This window comes from Neofelis nebulosa, chromosome 18 (genome assembly GCF_028018385.1).
Source record: "Neofelis nebulosa isolate mNeoNeb1 chromosome 18, mNeoNeb1.pri, whole genome shotgun sequence".
NCBI classification, from domain to species: domain Eukaryota; kingdom Metazoa; phylum Chordata; class Mammalia; order Carnivora; family Felidae; genus Neofelis; species Neofelis nebulosa.
Genome location: NC_080799.1, coordinates 38846382 through 38869603, shown reverse-complemented (window position 1 = coordinate 38869603; position 23222 = coordinate 38846382). Strand labels below are relative to the sequence as shown.

The 23222-nt window shown below is 43.7% G+C and overlaps 1 protein-coding gene across 43 annotated transcripts in view; it reads left to right on the top strand.

The window, feature by feature from the left end:
* Positions 1-17702, top strand: part of RBFOX1 (RNA binding fox-1 homolog 1) — a 2070746-nt gene extending 2053044 nt beyond the window's left edge. For 13 of the 43 annotated variants that reach the window (XM_058711264.1, XM_058711259.1, XM_058711245.1 and 10 more), the window contains 2 exons: positions 13263-13338; positions 14877-17702. In XM_058711264.1, the coding sequence (XP_058567247.1) occupies positions 13263-13338; positions 14877-14999 (199 nt within the window). In that variant the 3' untranslated portion in view covers positions 15000-17702. Of the gene's footprint in view, positions 1-13262; positions 13339-13708; positions 13944-14876 lie in introns of those variants that run through there. The other 30 variants (XM_058711267.1, XM_058711270.1, XM_058711266.1 and 27 more) reach the window with 9 other exon arrangements.
* The last annotated feature ends 5520 nt before the right edge of the window (positions 17703-23222 follow it).

The following is a 23222-nucleotide window of genomic DNA, read 5'->3' as shown; positions in this document are numbered from 1 at the left end:
CTTACGGTATAAACTCTTATGTTAAAACGCTGAAAGGGGAGTCTAGGGATGCACATGTGTGACTTGTATGTTTTTTGACATATTTTGTCTGGGTTCACACAGATGTGTATGTGAATTATACTGATCTGTATCGAATGACTGGTTATATATCATAGACCCTAAAAGACTGACTCCATATAGCTAGAGGCATTGGGGAATACAATTATCTCCATCTCATAAGAAGGGGATCTTCACTCTATGAATCAAAGATCCCCTGTCTCCTTTCTTGTAAAACCTATTACAAGTAGCAGGATTTAGAGAGACAAAGTCTTCTGCTTTTGAAATCAGGGCATTGGCAAATGGAAATCGCACAGTTGCATGATGTGTCCATCAAAATCACACCTTTCTGCTTTGATGTGGTTCAGAAGAGTTGTGTTTGGATTTTCATTAGCTTGGAATTACTTGATTAAATGTCAAGATAGGTGAGTGCTAACAGATTCTTTGTTTTGTTTTGTTTTGTTTTTTGTTTGGTTTCGTTTGCTTTTAAGCCTAAACTACGACCAAAACAATTACTAGGAGATCTTCCCAATATGTGGCTTCTAGCCAACAAGGGAGGACTGTACAGCTTATTAACATGTAGTTGAGTATGACGTGACCTTCAAAGCCTACACTAAATAGAGGCGTGCAAATAGACATTCATCTGCTCCAATCACATTTTATCGATGGAGCAGTAAATGCAAGCTTGCTTGCTAACACTTCCCTCCCTACTTACAGTCTTTGGTGAGAAGAAACTAAATTAATGGAAGGGCAGATTGCTAGGAGCATGTCCCTAGCCCCGTCTGTCCTAAAAGGCAAGGCTTCTTTCATTGATAAGAGTCCGTGTCAATATTTTTAATGGCGGAAAGTCTTAACCTGGGAGTTCATGAGGTATGCATGTTCATATTTTAAAGTGACAGCTTACTCCATTTCTATCAAACCCCTTGGATAAAGGCTCTTCTATTTTCCTTCCTCGACCCCTACCCTCCAACATCTGTTTCCCCCCGCGAGCGGTGGTGACATCCCTAACGCATCACTAATACTTAATAGTAGAAGGGGGGGTGGGATACTTGCGTAGCTGGACGTGGTGGGGAATGTTCCTGGGATGCAAGAGACATTTCACATTTTCAAAACCTTGAAAAGGGAGCATGCGTCCGGAGGGGTAGCCAACTGGGGGTGGGGAAGGGATGTTGGTTTAAGCTGCTAACAGATGTCATGTGTGGAGAGGCTGTCTTCCACAGCCTCTACGTATCCTGTTAAAATGCATGCATGTTCCGGTGTGTCTCAGGTTATATTTTGACATCACAGATCACACACTGCAAAGTTACAGCCTCAGAGGTAGATATCGATTTCGTCCCGTGCCTTAACAAACCCTGCCTTGTAAGCAAGTGGTCCACATACTATTGCTGAAAGAGGCGGCAGATAATGAAAGTTTGCCTGGTAGACCGAGTGTGTTCACCTTACCTTATCTGATTTAGGATGGCTCTTCAGTAAATTCTTAATGAATTGCTATTGATCAGATTTCAAATTGAGAGAGATATCCCTGTTGCTTTGATGGCCGTATTAATAATATGTTGCATGCTTCATAAGGTCCCATTTGAAGTCTGAATTCTGAACCAAGCATGAAAAAGGAGACACCCGTATCAATCAAATGTCAAATTATCTCCTAGCCAGTCCTCCCTCCTCATAAAGTGAATATGGAAAAACAGAACCGGTCGGTTACAAAGGTTGTGTACTCATGGTTTCAATGAAGACCCCGAGGGGAGCTCCTCATGTGCCCCCTCCCCCATGCTGGGAGAACCCAGGGCATCCCCATTCTAATCAACAAAACCATCCCCACATGCAGAACACTCCAAAGGGCAGGTCTCTTGAATCCCGGTGTCTACTGGATTTCAGCGTTTGACACAAGCCAGTTTCTCTCCTTTTAGATGAAGAAAGAAATCAACAAGATGCTTAAAACCTCAGTTTTGAGGGCCTGGTGGATTTTATAACTGAAATTCTTATAAAGATGTGTTATTCTTGCACAGCTGCCTCTCAGGGCAGAGCTGACCGGGTTTGTCTCTGGCTCGGGGTAGAGATGGTGAGGTGAAAATTGCCAGGTGGTACTGGCAGCACTGAAGGGTTGTTTCTTCCTGTTTCCAAAGGAAACGTGACGGTTTGTTACTTGGGTCATTTGGAGAGGATGCCAAAATGTTGGTTCTGCTTCGGCTAGCCACGTAGAAGAAACGTTTCTCATTAGCATGTGTGGTTTGTGAGACTGTATTTACATTTATTTTCTTACTCAGTGTCTCCAGCAATGGTGTTCATTGTTTTGGTTTGGTTGCTCCTGAAAGATAAGTACCCATGTGGGTGACACTGGCGACTGGCCTTTTGACAACAGTGCTGAACCCTCAGCATACAGTGCCTCCCCACCTTGGACGCTCAGCTTCTCATTCTATAGCAATGAGACCCTTTCAAGAGTCAGATCCTGTAAGAGATTGCAAAAGGGACTTTCCCAGGACCGGCTAGTGATTGTAGTAGAAGTAGAATATGGGTCTTGCCCAAGAATGGAGGTCGAAAAGCAAGTTACTTATTTTGGCCGAGCAGCTGGAAATTCATTTCAGTTAATTAATATGTATTGAGTCATCACTGTGTATCAGCAACTGTTATGAGCCCTCGGGACATAGCATTAAATAAGCCAAGAGGAGCCCTTCCTTCAAGGAGCCTCCTTGCCCCCTTTCTAGTGGAGACCACACCCCCAACATGTAGATGGATAGGCACGGAATATTCTTGCATGTAAGTTAAGTTCTACAACAGCTCTAATGAATCAAAGAGCAGAGGGGTGGACCGAAAATAGGATGAAATGCTACCTTAGGTTCAGTGATCACAGAAGATCTGAGAGGGTGACATTTGAACGGGGACCTGAATCTAGTGAGGGTGCAGCCAGGAACGTAACTGTGGAACGGTAAGCATTTCAGGCTGAATGGGCAGCATGTACCAGGGCCATGTGGGTGAGACATGCCCGAGGTGGCCAGGCCCAGCAAGATGTGCAGCATAAGGACAAGTAAGAGCTTTGGAGATAAAATCAGGAAGACAAACAGGGCTCAGGAGAATCAGACGAAACCGTTCAAGATTTAAGTGCGGTAGGAAGGCACTGAAGGGTCACCTGTGATCCGCCTTGATGTTTAAATGGTGAGTTAGACTGCATTGTGGGGAACAGATGACAGGATGGCAAGAGGAGAGAGGGTGCCTGTTGGGAGTGTTTTGCAGCAGTCCAGGGAGGGGTGAGAGTGGCTTAGGTTAGGACCGTGGTGAAGGAAGAGCCAAAGTGATAGTCTTCGGGCTGCGTTTTGACAGGAGAACAAGTAGCAGAGGGCAGCTGATGAAAGGCCGATGAGATTGTCTGTGTTAAATGTCCACCCTCTTCCTCTTGTTCCGAGGGTGAGCCAGGTATTTCCATAAGGCGCTAAGGCTTTTTGTCACTACTGATGAGGAGTGAGCCCTCAATCCCTGCAGTAGCTATGCCTCAAATGGACTTTGCTGAATTCTCCAGGGTGTAATGATCACTTCCTGTTGTTTGTTGAGCAAATTCTGTGTGCTAGCAAGCGTGATAAATTATATGGATACATACCTACATGTGCATGTATGTGCATGTGTAGACATGAACATTTGATTTATTACACCAGCTCAGTGAGGTAGAGATCACCCTCATCCTCACTTTGGAGGTAAAAAAGAAAAAAAAATTGCTCAGGCCCAGAGAACTTTGGTAACCTGTCACAAAGCACAATGGAATGCCTCTGATGATGAGGTTCTTACCACTAGACCACACTGCCCCCACGTGTTTCTTGTGTTTTGACCTTGGAACATTGACCTTTGCCTCCAGATGGAATTCTCCTATGTTTTTCAGCTGCCCTGTCCTGCTCGTAAAAAGCTAGTATTTGTGAGAGAACATAGTTGTTAACATGTTAAGGGGGCTCAAGGGAACTTGATGGTTCTATAAATGGCTGTTCCGCTCGGTGTTTATTTGACTTGGGCCATCCCCTTCATCAGCAGGTGTGTGTTGAATAGTCTGATGTACAGGGGATTGGTCTGGGTGCAGGGACAGAGTGAAGGGAGCAGCTGCCTTGTCAGGGAACATTCTGTGTATTCCCGGAGATGTCTGTTCCAGGTCACTTCTCCCCAAATCTTTCTTTTGCTGAAAATCAGTGTCTAAGAGTCAACTAACGATAATCCATTCCCTGAAAACTACCAGAAACTTGGAACTAGTTGTTTTGGATGCCAGATCCTGGCTCCCAGCTGCCCCCTGCCCAAGAGAGTTTGTGTGAATGCTTGTGTGTTATGGGGTGCAGGTGGAGGCTGGGTCTCCATCTGGTAGCAACTCTTGCCTCCTCCACTGGGCCAGGTACCATCTTAGAGGCATGGAAAGCCAACCTGGGGATATACTCCCAGTTCTTTGTCAGTACTGGACACTAGGTAAGGGTGGAAGTCTGCAAAAAAGCCTTGACCAAATGGTCATCTTCCAACACCATTAAAACCATCCTCTGTAAACAGGCTGCTATGTACTGTATTAAGTAATTAGAAGCAAGTGCATGGGCACATGGGGTGGCATCATCCCTTCCTTCTATCCCTGCCCAACTTGCACATCCACGCAGCTTCAGATAATATTGAGAAGAAGTTTCCAAATTGGCCATTCCCCTAATTGATCCTTCAGCAAACTTTATCTAATTGTCTTTCCTACATTTTGGTTATTTGATTATTCAGCAAAGTCGTCATGCAGGAAATTGATTTGTAGTTAATTGGTCTGTTTCCAATAAAATGTGATGTGTATTACAATAGGGGAGTGCAGGGTGTTCGGGGAACATATAAACACAGGAACTTAGTAAAAATAATTATAACATTTATTGAGAGCTTGCTGTGCACTAGGCATAGTTCAAAGCTTGTTGCAGGCAACAACAATACCCTATAAAAATAAAATGTCTCTATCAGTTTACTTATAAACATTAAAGATAACCAGATAGCTCTGAATTGGCCTGACTGAGGAAGTTGCTATATCAGTGCAGAATTTGAATTAAAAAAAAAAAAAAAAGAACAGCAATTATCAAACGTTAGACTGCATGAAAATCACCCTTATTACAAATGCAGAATCCCTTTTCTCTTCCCATGCCTCTGCCCCAGAGATTCTGATTTATAGGTCTGGAGAGAGAGCTTGAAAATCTGCATTCTTTCAAGTTCTGCCAGGTAATTCTAATAGAGGAGCCCTCAGATCACACTTTAGGAACCATAGAACTGATCAGTCAGGAACCTTTCCCCTCTCAATGGTAAGGAAAACATAGGATGGGTTTTTCTAGAGTTGGTGGCCATACTGGCCACCACCAGTATGGTGGCCAATAACTACAGCCCTTGAAATGTGGTGGGTCAAAACAGAGATGAGCTGTAAGTATGAAATACATACTAGATTTGGAAACCGTAGTACAAAACTTATGTAAAATATTTCATTAATAAGCTTTAAGTTGATTACACATTGAAGTGATATTTTAATTAACATCTAAAAATGAGCTGCACCTGTTTCTTTTCACTTTTTAAATGTGGCCACTATAAAACTTAAAATGGCTCACCTTTGGCTCATTATATTTTTATTGGCCAATACCATTCCAGAGCTATATTTTCATTCATTTTGCTCAAATGAATATTGAAAGGGTTTGTGTGCCCCAGGAACTGGCCTCTTAGAAGTGAGGGATACTCACCTGGAATTAAAATATTGTGACAGATAATCTATATGTGGGCAGTGCTTCCTGACTTTATGTTTCCATTTTGCCTCCAAGTGAGAGTATATTGTGTGTGCGTGGGCATGCTAGTTGTTCTTGCCGTGCTAGTTAACCTCTTAGAATCCTTGATCTGCTTACATAGGGTGTGGGGCCTCTGGATGCTGACTTCAGGGGTAGTTTTGACACATGGACGCCATGGACTTTAAGTGTTGTGACCCCACCTGGAATAGACAGAAGGCAAAAGCTGTAATCCTAACCATCTTGATAGCATCAATAACTGACACCCATTTGGTTGCTGACTAACTGGTAACCCTCATCTCAACTCACTATTTATTGCCTTATATAGTCAATGTGGACCATAATTTCCATTCCCAGATGGAGGAAGTGGCCCAGAGAGGAGATAAACTTTCAGATATTACTCTTTGTGGTTCCCCCAGTAGGTTAAACCCTATCTGGGGCACCATGTTGATTTCCAAGCATGATGGGAAACTCTTAGTGATTTTGGTAGAGCAACTGTCAGGACACAAGGAAGGTGAAACAGCATTTTTAAGAGAAAGATGGCCTTGAGCTTGGCATTAAAGAGAGTGTGGCTCTGGGTCTTTGGCCAAGAGCAGGATTTACTGTGTCTTCTCCACTCCCACGTAGTGGCTGCTACTCTGCTCTGATGAATCCAGAATCATGGTTACTATCTCAGACCTGTTCTGTTGGGATTCAGAATTGGAAGAGGTTTCTGATTGCATGGACAGGGTACAGAAAGGGTGATGCCATCAGATTTGCCATGGGTGGTATGATCTATTTCTCACAGATCACAGATGTTCTAGGTGTTGGATTTATGTGCATACTTATGTAGACACAGTTCAGATGTGTCACAGTTTGGATGAGAAAACCATGTGGCTTCCCATTTAGAAGCTAGAGAGCCCATAAGATGCTTTCTTTACTGGTTCTGAGCAAAGAAAACATGAGGCTGAAAACTGTACTTAAGTGATTAGTGAAGGTAACCATTTCAAATCCAGGGTAAGGAAGTGAGCGGCAACAGGATTTGGAAATGTCAAAGTCCAGTTGAGACAACTCTGTGTTGTTCACTTGGAGAATTTCTTCCATTTCTACTCATGTCCTTTTTTGGAGGTTTTGCTATATTTGAAGTGATTTTTCTGGATATTTTGAGTTGTGGGACTGGTTAAGTTCCTCTCTCATGTATCTTGAGACGTTTTAGAATAAAGCTTGGTCACCCTCCATGGTTTATAAATGTGGAAGTCATGGTCTCGGCTAAAGCTAGAGAGGTTATCGTAGTCAAAAAGGAGTGTTTCCCTACAAACATGTTCACTGAGGCCAACAGAGCCGGTGAGAGCTCAGACCTCAGTGGAGTCTCCATGAATAGGAACATCCCCTTCTAACCCATCTATCTCTAAATTGTTTCCCATTACACTCAAGTGATTCTCATCCTGAGACGGTCAAGATTTTTCCCCTCCTGTGGCAATCCAAGATGGTGGACTGAGGTCCTGGGAGTCCTCGTATTTCTTCCTGTGGAGATTAGCACCAGTTTTTCCCTGTCTCTTTGCAGTGAAGAGAGATAAGCTCACTGTCCTTGCTACGAATGACCCTGGGAGATTTGCCCCAAATCTTGGCCGTGATTACCATGTGTATCTTAATATCTTCTGACACCAGTACACATTATGGCAGCCCAGACTGTACAGCCTGTAAGTTGTGGGGTTCTATGATTTGAGAAAGGAGGGCTTGCATGGTACGTGTTTATATGCATGAAAGTGAGAGCCCATTTACCTTAAATCAGGAAGGAATTGGAAGGGCGTTCTGTGACCGCCTTACTCTAGGTTGCATTCTTTCATCTTTTGAAATGAGGAATTTTGTCTGCATCCTTAGCTAACAGAAACCCCACAAGCCAAGGGGACCTAGCACATCCTGCAGTCCAAAATCATTAAGGGATTTGTCAGTCTTTCACCTCTTTCAGTAGGACCATGGGATCTTACTGTGTTCTGCTGAATGTTTTTTAGTGATGAGTATGGGATGGGTGAGTTGGAAAGTATAAATGCCCATAAGACTCTATTTTTGAAAATGGATTGATTTGCAGTTGGATCCAAAACCCACATGCCTTCCATCAGTCTTTTTCTTCCTCTTCCTGACTGATAACCAGTGTGGCTCCTTTTGCCACTGAGAATTGCCAAGAGCAGAGCATTTTCCCAAATGCAAAGAATGCCTGATCTGAAGCACATATCCCAGATGCTTTCTCTCAGGATGGGAGGAAAACAACAACTGATTGAATTACACCAGCAACAATGAAAACCAAAGGGCTTTCTTCAAAAAGCCCTTTGGTTTTCATTTGGAAAAGCTCAAGAAAGCAGAGTGATGAAGTAGGGTGAACATCCGGGTAGGTGGGGATCCGTCTTCTTGTGCAGGTTAACTTCTGTCTTTCTTCTCACCTGTTGCCTCAGATGCCCAGACTGGGGTGAGCCATGCAAGGGTCCAGACCTCACTTGACCCTCCACGGGAAAGTGCAGAGGAACATCCCTTAGCTACACCATTGCTCTCCAAAGGGCAGGCTGTTAAAACTACAGGGTCATGGTGTAGTGCTCCCTTTGCATACTGTGTTGCATGGGTTCATTTTCCCTAATGCCTTGTAGACTATGTCTTAGATACATAATTAGGAGGACACTATAGTCCCTAACAGCGATGCAGAGACCCCAGGGGTCAGAATACATACTCTTTTGGAAGCATACTTTGCAACACTTCTTTGTCACACCTTCTTGCTGCAATTGGGCTGTCCATCAACTGTGAACTCCAGCTCTGGGGGAGTTCTTCACTCACCTTTCTGCTCCCCAGGGTTTCCCCAAGCTGTCTCTGGGACCAAAGGCATGGAGAAGTGATGCTCCAGGGAGAATAAAGGTCCTAGGAGTATAAAGGCTCTCAACTGAGATAGTAAAATACAGACAGTGAAATTAGTGTCCTTCCTATGTCCTTGTAAGAAAATCGCTTCACTCTTAGAATGCTGGTGTGGTACCAGCACAGCTCTATTGTATTTCATTAGCATCCCCCTTGTTTCAATGAGATTCAGATGTTAATAATAAGTAATATTTGCATCTCTCAATAGAATTGGCAAAGCACTTCAACCTACACAGTTTGAGTTCCCCATTCAGTGGGCAGCATTGTTACTTGTTTTTCTCCAACATAACCTTATGCCCAAATGCAGCAGTTTTAACTACCTCTGTAACTCCTAAATTAGGTAATGCTTAACTCCTAAAGTATCTGTAGGTTGATTGCTAGAGCTGCACATGATCATATTAGAATAGAATCCTTCCCTTGCCTCTACAGACCCGAGATCTGGGCAGGAGAGAGAGCCTGGCTTGGTAAACTCGGACCCTGATCCCCTGCATCACAATCTCTTGTATCTGTAGAGTGGTTTAAAATGTACCTGGTTTCTTTTCATGCACTTCATCTGTGAAGTAGGCAGGCCTCAAACCCAACAATACCATTTTATGAACAGGAAAATGAGGCTCACGGAGAACGATTTGCCTAGTCTTTGAGTAAGGACATTGCAAAGGCAGAACTTGACCTTGGGCTTTCTTGTCTCATGCCTTCTCCTCTCCCTAGCACCATGGGTGGCTTCCTGCTTTTCACTTGTTGCTAAGGTCAAAAAAACGTAGGTTCATGATGGCATGGCTACAAGCTGTGGTGAAGTCACCACCAAAGCTGTTATCTCTTACTTCATTGTTTGTTTGGCTTTTCCCTGAAGGATTTTGATGAGCTTGATGGCAACTTGGCCACTGTTCTGTGAACTCTCAGGGGTGATGTGAAATTACACACTCTGTATCTTCAGACTCCCCAGAAACTTTTCTTCTGAGTGTCTTAAGGGTTTTGAATGTCTTTGGGAGCAGCTGACCTGGTATCTTCAGAAAGCCTATCTGGAAGACTCTTTGCTGTTGACACAATACTTCTCTCCTGTTTACTCCTCCCTCTTGCTGCCTTTAGTCACTCAGTGGCATTGGCTTGGCCCCTTGTTCACCTGCACTGTGGCCAGTTCTTTGGCACATGCTGGAGACAAAAAGGCAAACAAAATAGACTTGACGCAACCTTCATGGGGCTGACATTCCTGGGGGGGGGGGGGGGCGGTAAATAATCAGAGAGGTAAGTAAACAAAATTATTATAGACTTGCTATGTTACATGAAGGGTGGGCAAGTGCCAAGACGGTAAGAAGAGAATTAATTTGCATGTGTTCATGGAGCAGTGATGAGGCCTGGAGTCATGTGCCTGGAGCACAGTGAGCAAGGGGTGGATAGGAAAAGATAAGACAGGATTGAAAGAAGGGCAGGGCAACACTATGCTATAGATATAAATGGCTTGTGGTTTGAAGAGGCAAGAGTAGAACCACAGAGACAAGATTTAAGGCTGTTGTGGCTTTGCTTCTGATGAAACATTGATGGGTTAAGGTGGTGGTAACATGAAGGGAGTAAAGTGGGCACATGGAAGATTCCTTCTGTAATTTTTGATGGATACATTTTGGGGACACAGAGAGCATCATGACCTGATTGCACCATTGTCTACTTTGGCCAGGGATGGGTGTCATGGAGGGTGAGGATATGTGCAGGTTGGTCATAACATGGCAGTTGTAAGACATTTTCCCATCACTCCCACTGAGGTCCCTGGGAATTGCCATTTTTCCTTTGGGCTGTGCTTAGCCAGCTCTGAGGACATTAGGTCGCTGACGTGCTTGGTATTTCTGCTGCAAGAGTAGTGCTCAAGTCCACGTCTTCCCTAATAACCTTGTGTCTAAATTGTAGTGTCACACAAGGGCGTGTTTAGAAATTAGCATTTGAAAAGAAGCCTCCTTGCTTTCAGTTTGAGCTGACATGGTCCCTTTTCCTCTGTGGAAATGAAATTTATTAATCATAATAAAACCATCGGATTCTGAAGGTAGAGGTCACCCTGAGGAGAAAAGGGGCCTGCTCATTTACGAGGAATAGTTCAGTGCTGCTGTATTTTTCTTCTGCGTTGGAAGAGAATGCTGCCAAATTGTTACCTTGGGTTTTCCACAAAGGTTGAAGCTCTGCCCAGTGTTATAGTCAAAAAAGAATTTACCATTAAAGTATGTGGAGGGCAAGGGTGGGAGCTCTCTTCTCATTGAAAACATTCAGACTGTGGATACATTATCTCCCCAAAAGAGGAAATTTTTGCCACAGTAAAACCATTCCCCAAATTAAAACAAAAAAAATTAATTTCTCTAAATGGGCATTTTCACACTTGTCTTGAAGAAATCCCATCAAAATGATGCTTTGGCAGAGCAAGGCTTTTCAGTTTATCTTTGCATTTTGTGTCCTGTTCATACAACCAGCTTTCCTGGGTGAAAGTGCATTAAAATAATCCGATTAGCAGTTTCTTTTTTCTCTAGACCAATGACAGACTGTCTTCTCACAAAATGAAAATCAGTGTCAGTCGTATATCATGTCCTTTGACCCCTGTTCACATCTACTTACGTGGGCAGAGGCCCAGCTTTCATGAGGGACCTCCATGAATATACGATTTCTTCAAAAATGTCATCCTTCTTCTGGTTTTAACACACCTTCTGTCTTGGACTTACCAGAGACAGAGAGCATTGTTGACTGAAGGTCACCTGATTGAGCCAAATCAATCAAGGGTGTTCCAAAAAATGAAAAGCAAGAGGGGGTTGACCGTTACTCTCCCTGAGAGAATCACCTCAGAAAAGAAACATCCATTCTTGTCACTGCTTTGGAAGATGAGGAGACCACAGTGTTGAAGCAGAAAGCCTCATGTGAGCTCAGTGCCCTTTGAAACAGGCAGGGTGTGTTTAATAAGAGTAACACATTTGTAATGAGAATTTGGTATAATAAAAAAAAAATTTTTTTTCTCATTTGGGGTCTAACTCAGACCCTAAGAGTTAAAGGTCCTTCACTCCAGCTTCTTCCCATTGTCCCAGGCTCCATGATAAATGAGACCCATCCAGTACATTCTTATCCACCTACCGTGAGAAAGATGACTGGAAGGAAAATGGGGAAGAGATTGGAAAGGAAAGGAATAACAATAAATGCAAATGAGACTTTAAAAGTTGAGAGGTGAGCTTAAGGTTGATAATACAGACGTTTATTCCTACCTTGTTCCTTCATTCTTTAAAGCAAAGTCCAAGAGTCACAAGCTGTTGATAATTGGCACAGATCCCATTTAGTGGCCAGTACGTGCATCCTCTAGCTGCTGTGTTGGTTGGTAATAGCACACAGCTGCTGCCTCCTTCAGAGACCTACCCACTGCCCAAGAGTCATTTTAACTCAGAAGTTACCCTCCATTCCTTAAGGAGGCCCACAGATGATGCTTACCTTACATGGGCATTAAAAACCAAGGCACTTGCCCCCAAGCAGGATCAACTCTGCAGGATCAGGTAGAAGCTGGTCTCCAGACCACATCCTTACGTCTTTCTTCTCATGCTCCAACCTGCTCACCTCTCTGTCCTCCTCTTGAAAGCACTCCTCCACAAGGCATGTGCACAAGAATCTCCATTTCAGACTGTGCTTCCAAGGAACCTAACCCAGTTTAACCTGCACCTCAGCTTTGATCATTACCAAAAGACCAACATTCAAACTGTCTCAAAGAAGATACTTAGAAGGTCATTCAAGTAGGGGTTCTTGACACCTTGGAACGAGCATCCAGGTTGCCCTGAGAAACTAAAGGATCAGTCCTGACTCTGTTTGGTTTTATGACTTTGAGCAAATAACCTAAACTCTCTGAATCTTAATTTCTGATTTGTTGCTGTGTTCAGTTCCTGACACACAGTAGGCATCCTTCTCGTCTTCGTTTATATTCCAAAGCCTGTGCTAGAAGGCGTAGCAGTAGAGGAAGGAGGGTGGGAGAAAGGTATAGAAAAACTCAAAGATGAGATCACATCATCAAGAAACATTGTCTGAAATGTGTCCCTTCCTAGAACCTGACCAGAGATTGATGAGGTAGACCATCTGGGGTGATAGTATCGAAATCAAATCAGACTAATTCTCATGTGGTGCCGAAAGGTCCTACACACCCTTCAAGGATCCTCCTCTTCAGTACATCTGTTTTTTTCCTCTTCTGAGACATTGGCCCCTAACTGCACAGACCAGGCCACTTTACCCTTTGTGATCCACCTTGTCTCACCTGATCGATAGCAGCTGAATTAGGAGAAAAGACCATCTCTCTTGAGAGTAACATGTCCTCTGTGGGTGCTGGGCTTCTTGAAACCACTCCTTCAAGTTGTTTCCTCTGCCTGCCTCAGTCTCAGCGGTAGCCCTGTGATTGACCTGTGTAGAAATGGTTCAATGAGAGAGAGGAAAGTTAATATTATCTCACACAAGGTTAAATGGACAGAAGAATGTGTTGGGCACAGACGGGCTTCTCTCTGAAAATGAGTAGGGCCCCTCTGCACTGTCTTGGTATTTTTGTATTTTCTGGTTGTTATCATGACTCTGTAATAGCATATAATGGATTAATCTTCACCTGCATTTTCCTTTCAGTTACGGACGAGTTTATGCTGCCGACCCCTACCACCACACACTTGCTCCAGCCCCCACCTACAGCGTTGGTGCCATGGTGAGTACCAGTCCCTCCTCTTCCTCATTTCTTCCTGCTTCCCTTCCCTTCCCCCAGCTGGGACCTTACTACGGGTTGACGGTTGACGTACTCTCACTTCCCCTTAATTGAATTTGTCTCTTGTGCTAACAGCAGCTAAAATGCCACATTAATCCTCCCGGTAAACTTGATAAATGTCTTAATTTCTTGGCAATGTAGTGCATGTAAGTTATTATATTTCTAATTTTGCAAGTCTCACCTAGCAGAGCACTTACCTTAATGGAATAATTAGTCATTTTGATAATTAAATCCATCACTAACAGAATGCAGTGTCAATGCAGAACTTTTTTTTTTCTTTTTTTTTTCCCTCCCTTGCTGCTCATTCACATAGCCCCAAGGTTCCAGCCCCAGCACAGACTTCAGAGGAGCTAAGCTGCACACTTCCAGACCTCTGCTGTCAGGCAGCTGAGAATCTGACTGCCTCTCCTCCCCTATTACAATTCATGTTTAAAGTCATAGTCGCCCAGGAAAGAAAATAGAGAGAGGGGCACACTTTGTGTGTGTGCCTAGTACATAAGGAATTAGAAGGAATCAGCTGGGTTTGGGAGTTGTCTTTTGTTTTTTTTTTTTGGGGGGGGGGGTCTGGGTTTTTGTTTTGGGAGGGGTGGGGGGGAGGGCAAAAATGGGAGGTGAGGGTGGGGTGAATTTGCCTGTACTTGTTCAAACTTCTATGCACTAAAACTCTTGAGTACAGTAAGACGTGCCCATCACGTGAGAGCGTATGCAATCATTACAAAGCTTTTGGCATGCAGTTTTCTGCTTGGGGTCAAGAATATCAGTCCTTATCCTAAAAATAAATCCCCATAGGCATTCATTTGAATCGCCAATACTTCTAGAAAAAGTAAATAGCTAAGTGCCACCTCATAGCCATCTAAAGCCATGGCCAGACGAGTCACTGGAGCTTGGTCATAGAAATTCAGCCATGATTTGGAAACATATTATTTTGTACAAGCTCAATTACATCAAGCAATTCATCTGTAAACTCCCCTCTCAAGAGCAAATTCCATCCAGGTTGTTGAGCCAAGTCAAGTAAGCAGTTGATTTAAATTTTCATCCTGATTTTGCATTCAGCAACTCTGCCTCAACACCTAGCCCACTTGAGGAATGTGTTGGCAAGGAGAGTTGAATTACTGCATCCAATCAGCTGTCCATATTCAGCCTCTTGAGTGTAGACTGAGCTTTTCCTGACAGAATGTTATAGTAATGAATCAAACAAACAAACCAAGAGAGAAGGGGCCAATTGTTCCATTGTCCAGCCTGTGTCAGAGACCTTCTCGCTAGCAGGACTGGCCGAGCGCATTTGGTCTTGCAGGGACCTTTCTTTAGAAGGAGCTGTTGGGGGAGGTCAGGACTGGCCAAGAATGAGCTGGGACGGGTAGAGGGTGCCTCCATTTTGGTTGTTTTTGAGTGTCTATTTTTCACATTAGTCTTTTTTGATGACGCACGTGTTGCAAAAGGAAAAATGTAAAAAACACACCCCTCAAATTGCTTTGTTTCAGAATGCTTTTGCACCCCTGACTGATGCCAAGACTAGGAGCCATGCTGATGATGTGGGTCTCGTTCTTTCTTCATTGCAGGCTAGTATATACCGAGGGGGATACAACCGCTTTGCTCCATACTAAATGACAAAACCATTAAAACCTTCCAGTGTGGGGAGAAAGGAAGCTTTCCGAGGCCTGGGTGTTGCAATACATGCAGTAACGCATCATTTTAGCAGCCCTAAAGATTAAAAAAAAAAAAAAAAAAAAAGAGGGAAAAAATTACATTTTTTATCTTATACCTCAGATATTTTGTTCTGTGTATTTTAATATTGTGGGTCTTTAATTTCTGAAGGTTCCGTAGTTGGTTGCTGGCTGTAGGAGTTTTTCTGTGGTTGAAATAGAGAGATGCTAGCTATGAATTAAAACTGGATTAGGGCCATATCCAGAGTGCTATATCATGTAAATGAATTATATATGCTGAATATCAAGCTACTGGGGTTATCAGCTGTTTGGGAAGAGTGTAAGTGACTACAGTAGTCATTTTTTTTTTTTTTTTTTTTTTACTGCATCTGCATTATTTTATTTTATGAACGGGGAAGGGTGGGAGGGTCTTAGGGGATCAGGACTGAGATTTGGGCTAAAAGGAAAAAAATATATAGTAACTGATCAATCTAAATGACCCACTGCACCAACAATCATATATCAGCGGTTCTAAGTTGCTCATTGAGTTCAAGCCAAAGGTTCTGTTATTAAGGGGGTGCTTCTAAAAGCACTTTTTGCATCCAAGTTGAATGAAGCTGTACAAACCCATCCTTTAAACCATTCCACCCGGCAGTATTCAGCTTCTTAACCAGCCGCTAGTTATTTAGGCAAAAACTGCTAGTTAGGCCATCAACAAGCATTCTTTTTATATTTCTTCCAGTATAATAAATTATTGATATCATTGCTGACTTTTATATTATGGGAGGGAAAAAATAACATTAATAAAAAGGTGATAAAAAGCACTGTTTCTATTTTTTTCTTTTTTTCCAAAAAAAAGAAAGTAATAAAAACTTAAATCCTTTGTACCAGTTAAAAAAAAAAATGTATAAAATTTACATCTGTGCAGTGGAGTTGTTAAGTTCTAGAAACAGTCTATGAAGCTTTAGTTTTAGCCTAGTAAACAACTGTTAGAGACAGATGTATAATTTTTATGGAATTACATGATAATCATATTCGGATTTATAGAAGCATTTTACAAGTATTGCAATCATTGAGTAGAGATAATCATGGTATTTTCATCAGCTTGGTACTTTTTGAAACATGACCGTGTTGTGTGAGCAACCTGCAATTTTTCAGTCCGTGAGATCCTGCCCTCCTCCTCTTCCTGGTCCCCAATGATTATCTCAAACCAGGATCTTTAGTTCCGTCTCCAAGGCCCAGGACACTTGTCAGAAGGAAGCAAAAAAAAAAAAAAAAAAAAAAAAAAAAATAGGCCCACCCTCTTCATCCCGGAAGAACAAAGTCCCCCGCCTGTGAAGCAGGGCCAGAGTGACACGGCCGAAAAATTGCAGTTTGTCTGTACTTCTGTTTGAACTCTTTCCATGTTGTCCTGTTTACAAAAGTTAACCTAAGTTGGGGTATCTGTCACGGGTCTTCCTGTTTTTTGTATTTAAATAAAAAACAAAAAAACCAGCGGCAAGCTGCCCGGGTAGTTGGCCGCCATAGTTCAACCTTCACGTGTTCAGTGCCGGCCCCGTGCAGGCGCGCACTTCAGTAAGTTATCAACTCACCGCTGTGAACCTGCCAACCCGCTGTAACAACTCTGCTTTCAAACAAAACCAAACAAAACCTTAAAAAAAAAAAAAAAAAAAAAAAAAGAAAAAAGTAAAAAAAAAAAAAAAAAAGTGTTTGTGATCCAGCTTCCTCTCGGTCATCCTACGTGCATGCAGTAAGATTGGTTGGATATTAAACCATCAATAAAGTTTCACAAGATTTGAAAACAAAGTTTCTGTAGCTTCGATATCTAAGACAGAGTCTCGTTATCTTGAAAAGAGAGAAGGGGGAGGGGGGAACCGCTTAAGCAGCCAGAAGCATGTAACATGTTCTTTGCGGCAGCCTGATTGGGGGGGGGGGGGGGCGAGGGAGGGGCCACGGGGGTGTTTTATAGCATCGCAGAGACATTCTTATTCCCCCACCTGGAGAGCAGTGCTAGGACAGTGGGTGCCTGGTGGATGGGGTTAAAGGAAACTGCTTATTAAAATGCTACGGCATCCTGCCCCAGAGGGGAGAAAGGTGGAAGGAGCAGGGGGCCTCGGGAGTCTGCAAAGCTTTCTCCCGACTGCCTCCGATGTCAAAATCCAGAATTTGCATTGTATTTGGAATCACAAACATAGAATTCTTAACTGTGTTGGTTAAAGTAAAATTATTTTGCAGTTTTGATTTCCATCAATGAGCTGTACTTTCCCCCATGATTGTATGTAGTTTTAATAAAATCATTTAGAACAGTGAGTGCCAAATGATGTTACAGAACCTTCTGCCCAGGCACTCTGCCAAGATGCCAATAAGTCATTTTAAAAATGTATGTCAGAGATGTAAACAGACATTTTGGATTTTTTTAAACAGTATTTATTTGGAATGTTTTCATTTATCTAAATAACTATTGCTATTATGAATTATGGAAAAAAAGATTAATATCATGTGTGGCATATAGTGACTTCTTAACACACACATCACGCAATCTGCAAACCCAGAAAATGTGTATATCTGTCTTTAGAAATTAGTGTTTATATCACTTACAGTGGTTTGTGAATAAAGAAAAACTGGTTTGTAATATCAAAAATAAAAGCTTAGTCTGAAAAGGTACATGCGAGTTGGCGTTCTGAGTCTTTGTGCTTGTGTGTGTTCGGCGGACGGTAAATTCTGCACGCACAGCCTTGCCGCTTAGAACCACAGCGGGTAGTGGTAGGGGGGTGGTGCTGCCCTGGTGAGCAGGAGGTTGCCCCATGCCCCCGGCAGACCCAGGTGCCTAGGGAACAGGGGCTGGCCGTCTGGCTCACAGGGCTTTCCCTTCTCATCTTTTCAGACAAGTCCATGCGACTAACCAGTGATGTTTAAAAAGAAACAGAACTAAGTTGAGCTATTCCCCAGCATAGAAATGTCAGTCTTTGGGGGCGCCTGGGTGGCTCGGTCGGCTAAGCGTCTGACTTCGGCTCAGGTCATCATCATCTTGCAGTTGGTGAGTTCGAGCCCCGCATCAGGCTCTCTGCTGACCCCTCAGAGCCTGAAGCCTGCTTGACATTTTGTGTCTCCCTCCCTCTCTGCCCCTCCCCTGCTCATACTCTGTCTCTCTCTCTCTCAAAAATATACATTAAAAAAATTTTTTTTTAATGTCTTTGATTTAAAACAACACAGCAGGGGCGCCTGGGTGGTTCAGTCCATTACATGTCTGACTTTGGCTCTGATTATGATCTCACAGTTCATGAGTTTGAGCCCTGCACCGGGCTCCATGCTGACAGTAAGGAGCCTGCTTGGGATTCTCTCCCTCTCTCTCTGCCCTTTCTGTGCACATGCCCTCTCTCTCAAAACTAAATAAACTTAACAACAATAAAAACTGTTCATTTCTCTTTTATTTTTTTGTTTGTTTAGAGAGAAAAAGTGTGTGTGAGCAGAGGAGGGACAGAGAGAGGGAGAGAGAGAATCCCAAGCAGGTTCTGCACTGTTGACACAGAGCCCGACATGGGGCTCAAATTTACAAACAGTGAGAAACATGCGATCATGAACTCTGCAGAGATCAAGAGTCAGACGCTTAACCCACTGAGCCACTCGGGTACCCTCCAAAAAGCTATGCATTTCAAATGAAACATAGGTTCAAGCCATTGATAGAATTTGGGCAGGCTTGGGTGAAAAAGGATGAAAAATAAGAAAAAGGCCTACACTTTCCATTTACTGAGTGCTCACTATGACCATCAGGGTTGAGTCATCTACCCCCACGTAGGTATCTTAATAATATCTTAATCCTATCTCATTTAATTACCTTACTATCCCTATCAAGTTGCTAATACATCCAAAGACTAAACAAGATGCAGTGTCTGAAAGCCGTTCTGGGTTTGAATCCTAATTCAGTCACCTGCTAGCTGCGGTCCAGGGCAAGTTAAACCAAAGTTCTGTGTCTCCGTCTCCTCTTCCATGATTCAGGATTGTGACAACACCTACCTCTTACTACTGTTATGGAGAATAAATAAGACAATCTATGTGACAGTGTTGTATACTCTTAGGGTGTAAGGTCATGCAGCGAGCAAGTGGCAAGTTCAACATTCCAGAAGGGGCCCCCTGATGAAGCGGGGCAGTCTCTCTTGGCCCACTGAGAACTTCTGGCTTCCAACTTTAGAAATGAGCACTCTCACCCCCGAGTGCCAAAGGCTGCCTTTTGTTCTCCAGTCCTCTTCCCACAATGCAGGTGGTCTCCATAGACCTACTAACTACACCGTTTTAAGAATTTCCCGTAAACACCTCATGTAGAGGGCTGTACAGGTCCAATTTCCATTGCCCTCTGTCAGTTCCCAGAAGACAGTATTTTATAAATAAAGACGATAAGGATTGATGCATCATATGATTTGCCCAAAGTCACGTCTCACAACTCCTAGAACCAGGCTCCGCATGAAAATCTGACCCTGAAGCTTATGCCCTCTTCCGAAAATTCTGCTGCTTTACTCAGAGTGATGGTGGCTGTGGTTGTAGTGGTGATGTTGAGTCTGGGCTTCCTATTCTGTCCTTACAAGGTATGGAAGGCTATATTCATTTAAAAAAATTAATGAACTAGTTTGATCCTGGCACATGGTGAGGAGGGTGATAATGATCTCCTAAAATGCTGATTTATAAAGGAGCCCCTGCCCTGTCCAAATATGGGGATGTAAGTATAGATAACAAAAGCAGTAGTTAACATTAGAATTTCCAAAATGAGGCTCTTCTCCAAAACGACACTAAGCGTATACATTTCACGTGAAGTGTAAAGAAACTTAAAATCATGGCAGAAGCGGAAGGGTTTGTTAAAGACTTGCCCGGTGGGTGCAAATGCTTGACACATGTCCCACCCTCCACCTGACTGTGGGCAGACGTAGGCAAAGAAGCCCAGAAGAAGCCCGTATGTGATGCACATGCTTTGTATATAAATACAGTTTATTTTTTGCATAGACAACGCCTGGGAGGTAGTCACAGCCTTATCCCACCTGTATTTTTTTTTTTTTTACCATTTTTTAAAAGCTTATTTATTTTGAGAAGGTGGGGAGGGGTGGAGAGGAAGATAAAGAGAACCCCAACCAGGCTCTGCACTGTCAGCAAAGAGCCCGACACAGGGCTCGAACCCACGAACCACGACATCCTGACCCGAGCCGAAGTCAAGAGTCAGATGCTTAACCGACTGAGCCACCCAGACACCCCACCTGTATTTTTTTCTCTTAAAACAGCATTTGAATTAAACAGTAAGACCTCCTCCACGTTAAAAAATAAAGCATCACAAATACGATTCAATGTGTTTAGACTACTCTCTCAATCCCAACGTCTCACTCAACACCCTGAGAACCTTGATTATTTATGATGGCATCTGAAGGCTGTTTCTATTTCCTGGGACGCAGCCACTTTTTATGTAAACAGAGCTCTGAGGAGCACTTCACTGTGCCTCACATGTACGCACACATACACACATGTGTGCATGGACTCATGCACTCTCGGAAAACAAAAGCACATCCCTGGGCCCCATCTGCTTTCAGGACTCCTAAGGTGAGACCCACCATTGGAAAGGGAGGCACCATCTTTCAGCAAACATCTGGATTGTGCTCATGCTGGATTCTTGACCCTATCGGGAGAGCCAATCAATGTGCTTGTGCATGCGTGTGTGGGTGCACGTATGCACAAGCACGAACCTACATGCACCTATATATCGATGCATATTCCCAATCTTTCTCATGACAACCTGTGATTAGTTTTTCACCAATGAAGTCCAGAATTAGGACTGCAAATAATATTCTTATACAGGAAGATACAAAAGTCATTTTTGTTGGAAAAAAAGACTGGGTTTTGTTTTGTTTTCCTTTCACTGTTCTTTTTGGTTCTTACCCACTACAGGATAACGTGTGTGCGTGTGCACAGGTGTGCACAAATCTATATTATATACTCAGGAGATGTGTGTGTAAATTCACCAGGTGCAGGATAGGAAGTTCTCATTGTTCAGCTGCTCAGGATTCAATACAATGCTTGAAACTGGACCAAGGGCCAAGTTTATCTCACATCCCCAAGCTGAGACCTTTCATTATGGGTAACAGTAAGATTCTCCCTGTGCTATTTGCAGTCCTAAGGGACGCAGATTTGGGGGGAACAGGAGCAGCCGTCCCGTTGGCACATTGGAAGAGTCTCCCCCGAGAGCCCAGTCTCACCCCTCGTGCTGTGTCCTACTCACCCTCCTGGAAAATCGGGGGGCGGGGGACAGCAAACGTTTGTCTCTGCCTCAGTGGCCTAGGTTGCTCACCATGGCTGCTTTGACCACAGGCATCTGGCCTGGAGAAGGGGATTTGCCAATTATCACAAAGGGGAAACCTTCTCTGGGTGGTTTATTAGGAAAACACCAAGGATTCTTTTAACAGGAATGGTATCATTGCCTGAAGTGTTGGAGACTGTATGGAGAATGAAGCAAACAAGGAGATTAGCTCACAACTTTAGATGAAATGCGGGCTCTCTATCTATAATGTGTGGATGACCATAGTACCCACCTCGACCTGTTCTTGTAAGAACCAGCTGTGGTAAAAGACGTAAAGCACTTAGCCTGGTATATAGCATTTTTCTTTTTTAACAATTTTTTATAAGTTTATTTATTTTTGAGAGACAGAGAGAGACAAATCATGAGCAGGAGAGGGGCAGACAAAGAGGGAGACACAGAATCCGAAGCAGGCTCCAGGTTCCAAGCTGTCAGCACAGAGCCCAACGCCGGGCTCAAACTCATGAACCATGAGATCATGACCTGAGCCAAAGTCGGAGGCTTAACCGACTGAGCCACTCAGGGGCCCCTACGATTTTTCCTTTTTAAGAATAAATCACTTCTCTAGCCATGTGTATAATTCTTATGTACCCCCCTATATTTCATAGATTCAAACAATATATCTTATCTATATATTACATAATATGATTATACATACAGATCTACACAATTGGATAGGCATCTAAACTAACTGTATGCACACATGGATACAAATACTTTTTAATATATATGTTTATTTTTATGCATCAGCATCACGACCACATACCCATTAGTGGACCATAAATACATATGCTAATTCTTGGGGCGCCGGGGTGGTTCAGTCAGTGAAGTGTCTGACTCTTGGTTTCAGCTCAGGTCATGATCTCATGGTTCATGAGTTCAAGCCCCATATCAGGCTCTGCACTGACAGCATACAGCCTGCTTGGAATTCTCTCTCTCCCTCTCTCTGCCCCTCCCCACTCATTCTGTCTCCTCTCTCTCTCAAAATAAATAAACTTAAATATATATACATATATAAATATATATATGTATATATATACACACACATATACATACATACATATGTATATACACACACACATACATATATATACACATATATATATGCTGATTCTTGTAAGGCAACCAGCAAACAGGCCTTATTACTACTGCTGCCATCAGTATTATCTTCCTTCATCCACACAAACTGGCAAGACAGGTGCCACCATCACCCTGGTCCACCCCCCAGGAAACAGAAGCTTCCGCAGGCACAGAGACATGCTGGGGTACACGGCTCTAGGTGGTGGAGCTGAGCCACGACCATCAGCTGCCTGACTCAAAGCCTTGCAGCCACCAGTTTAGCCCACACGTTACACACCCCGCGGTGCCTCACCCCCGTGGCGGCCCAGCTAAGTCATTTGCCCCATGTCAGGAGGCTCACACCTGCCGGAGCTCACAGCCAACGCGGTGTCCTTTCCTCTCCTGCACCCGCTGCCCTCAAAGGCCTGGCCTAACAACCACCTCGCGAGCTCTTGTTGGGGACATAGGCCTCCAGCAGGGACCCGAGTCTACCCCGGGGAGCACGCCCACCCTCCCATGACCCTTGCTCCTGCAACGCAGCCCCTGCCTTGGGGGTTGACATCCAAACTCTCCGACTGAAACAGACAGATGGCACGTGGCCTGCACGAGGCAAAAAGTCAAGGAGAGCAGGAGAATTCCCCAGGCTCTGAAGGAGAAGGAAAACACAAGGGCTGCAGGTAGAAAACAGAAGCGCAGAGACCCAAGGAGCAGGGTAAAGGCGGCGGCGCCGGCAGGTGATGGTTGGGAGGGTGCGGAATGCAAAATGGCGGCACTTATCAGCAGGCAGACTTCAGAAG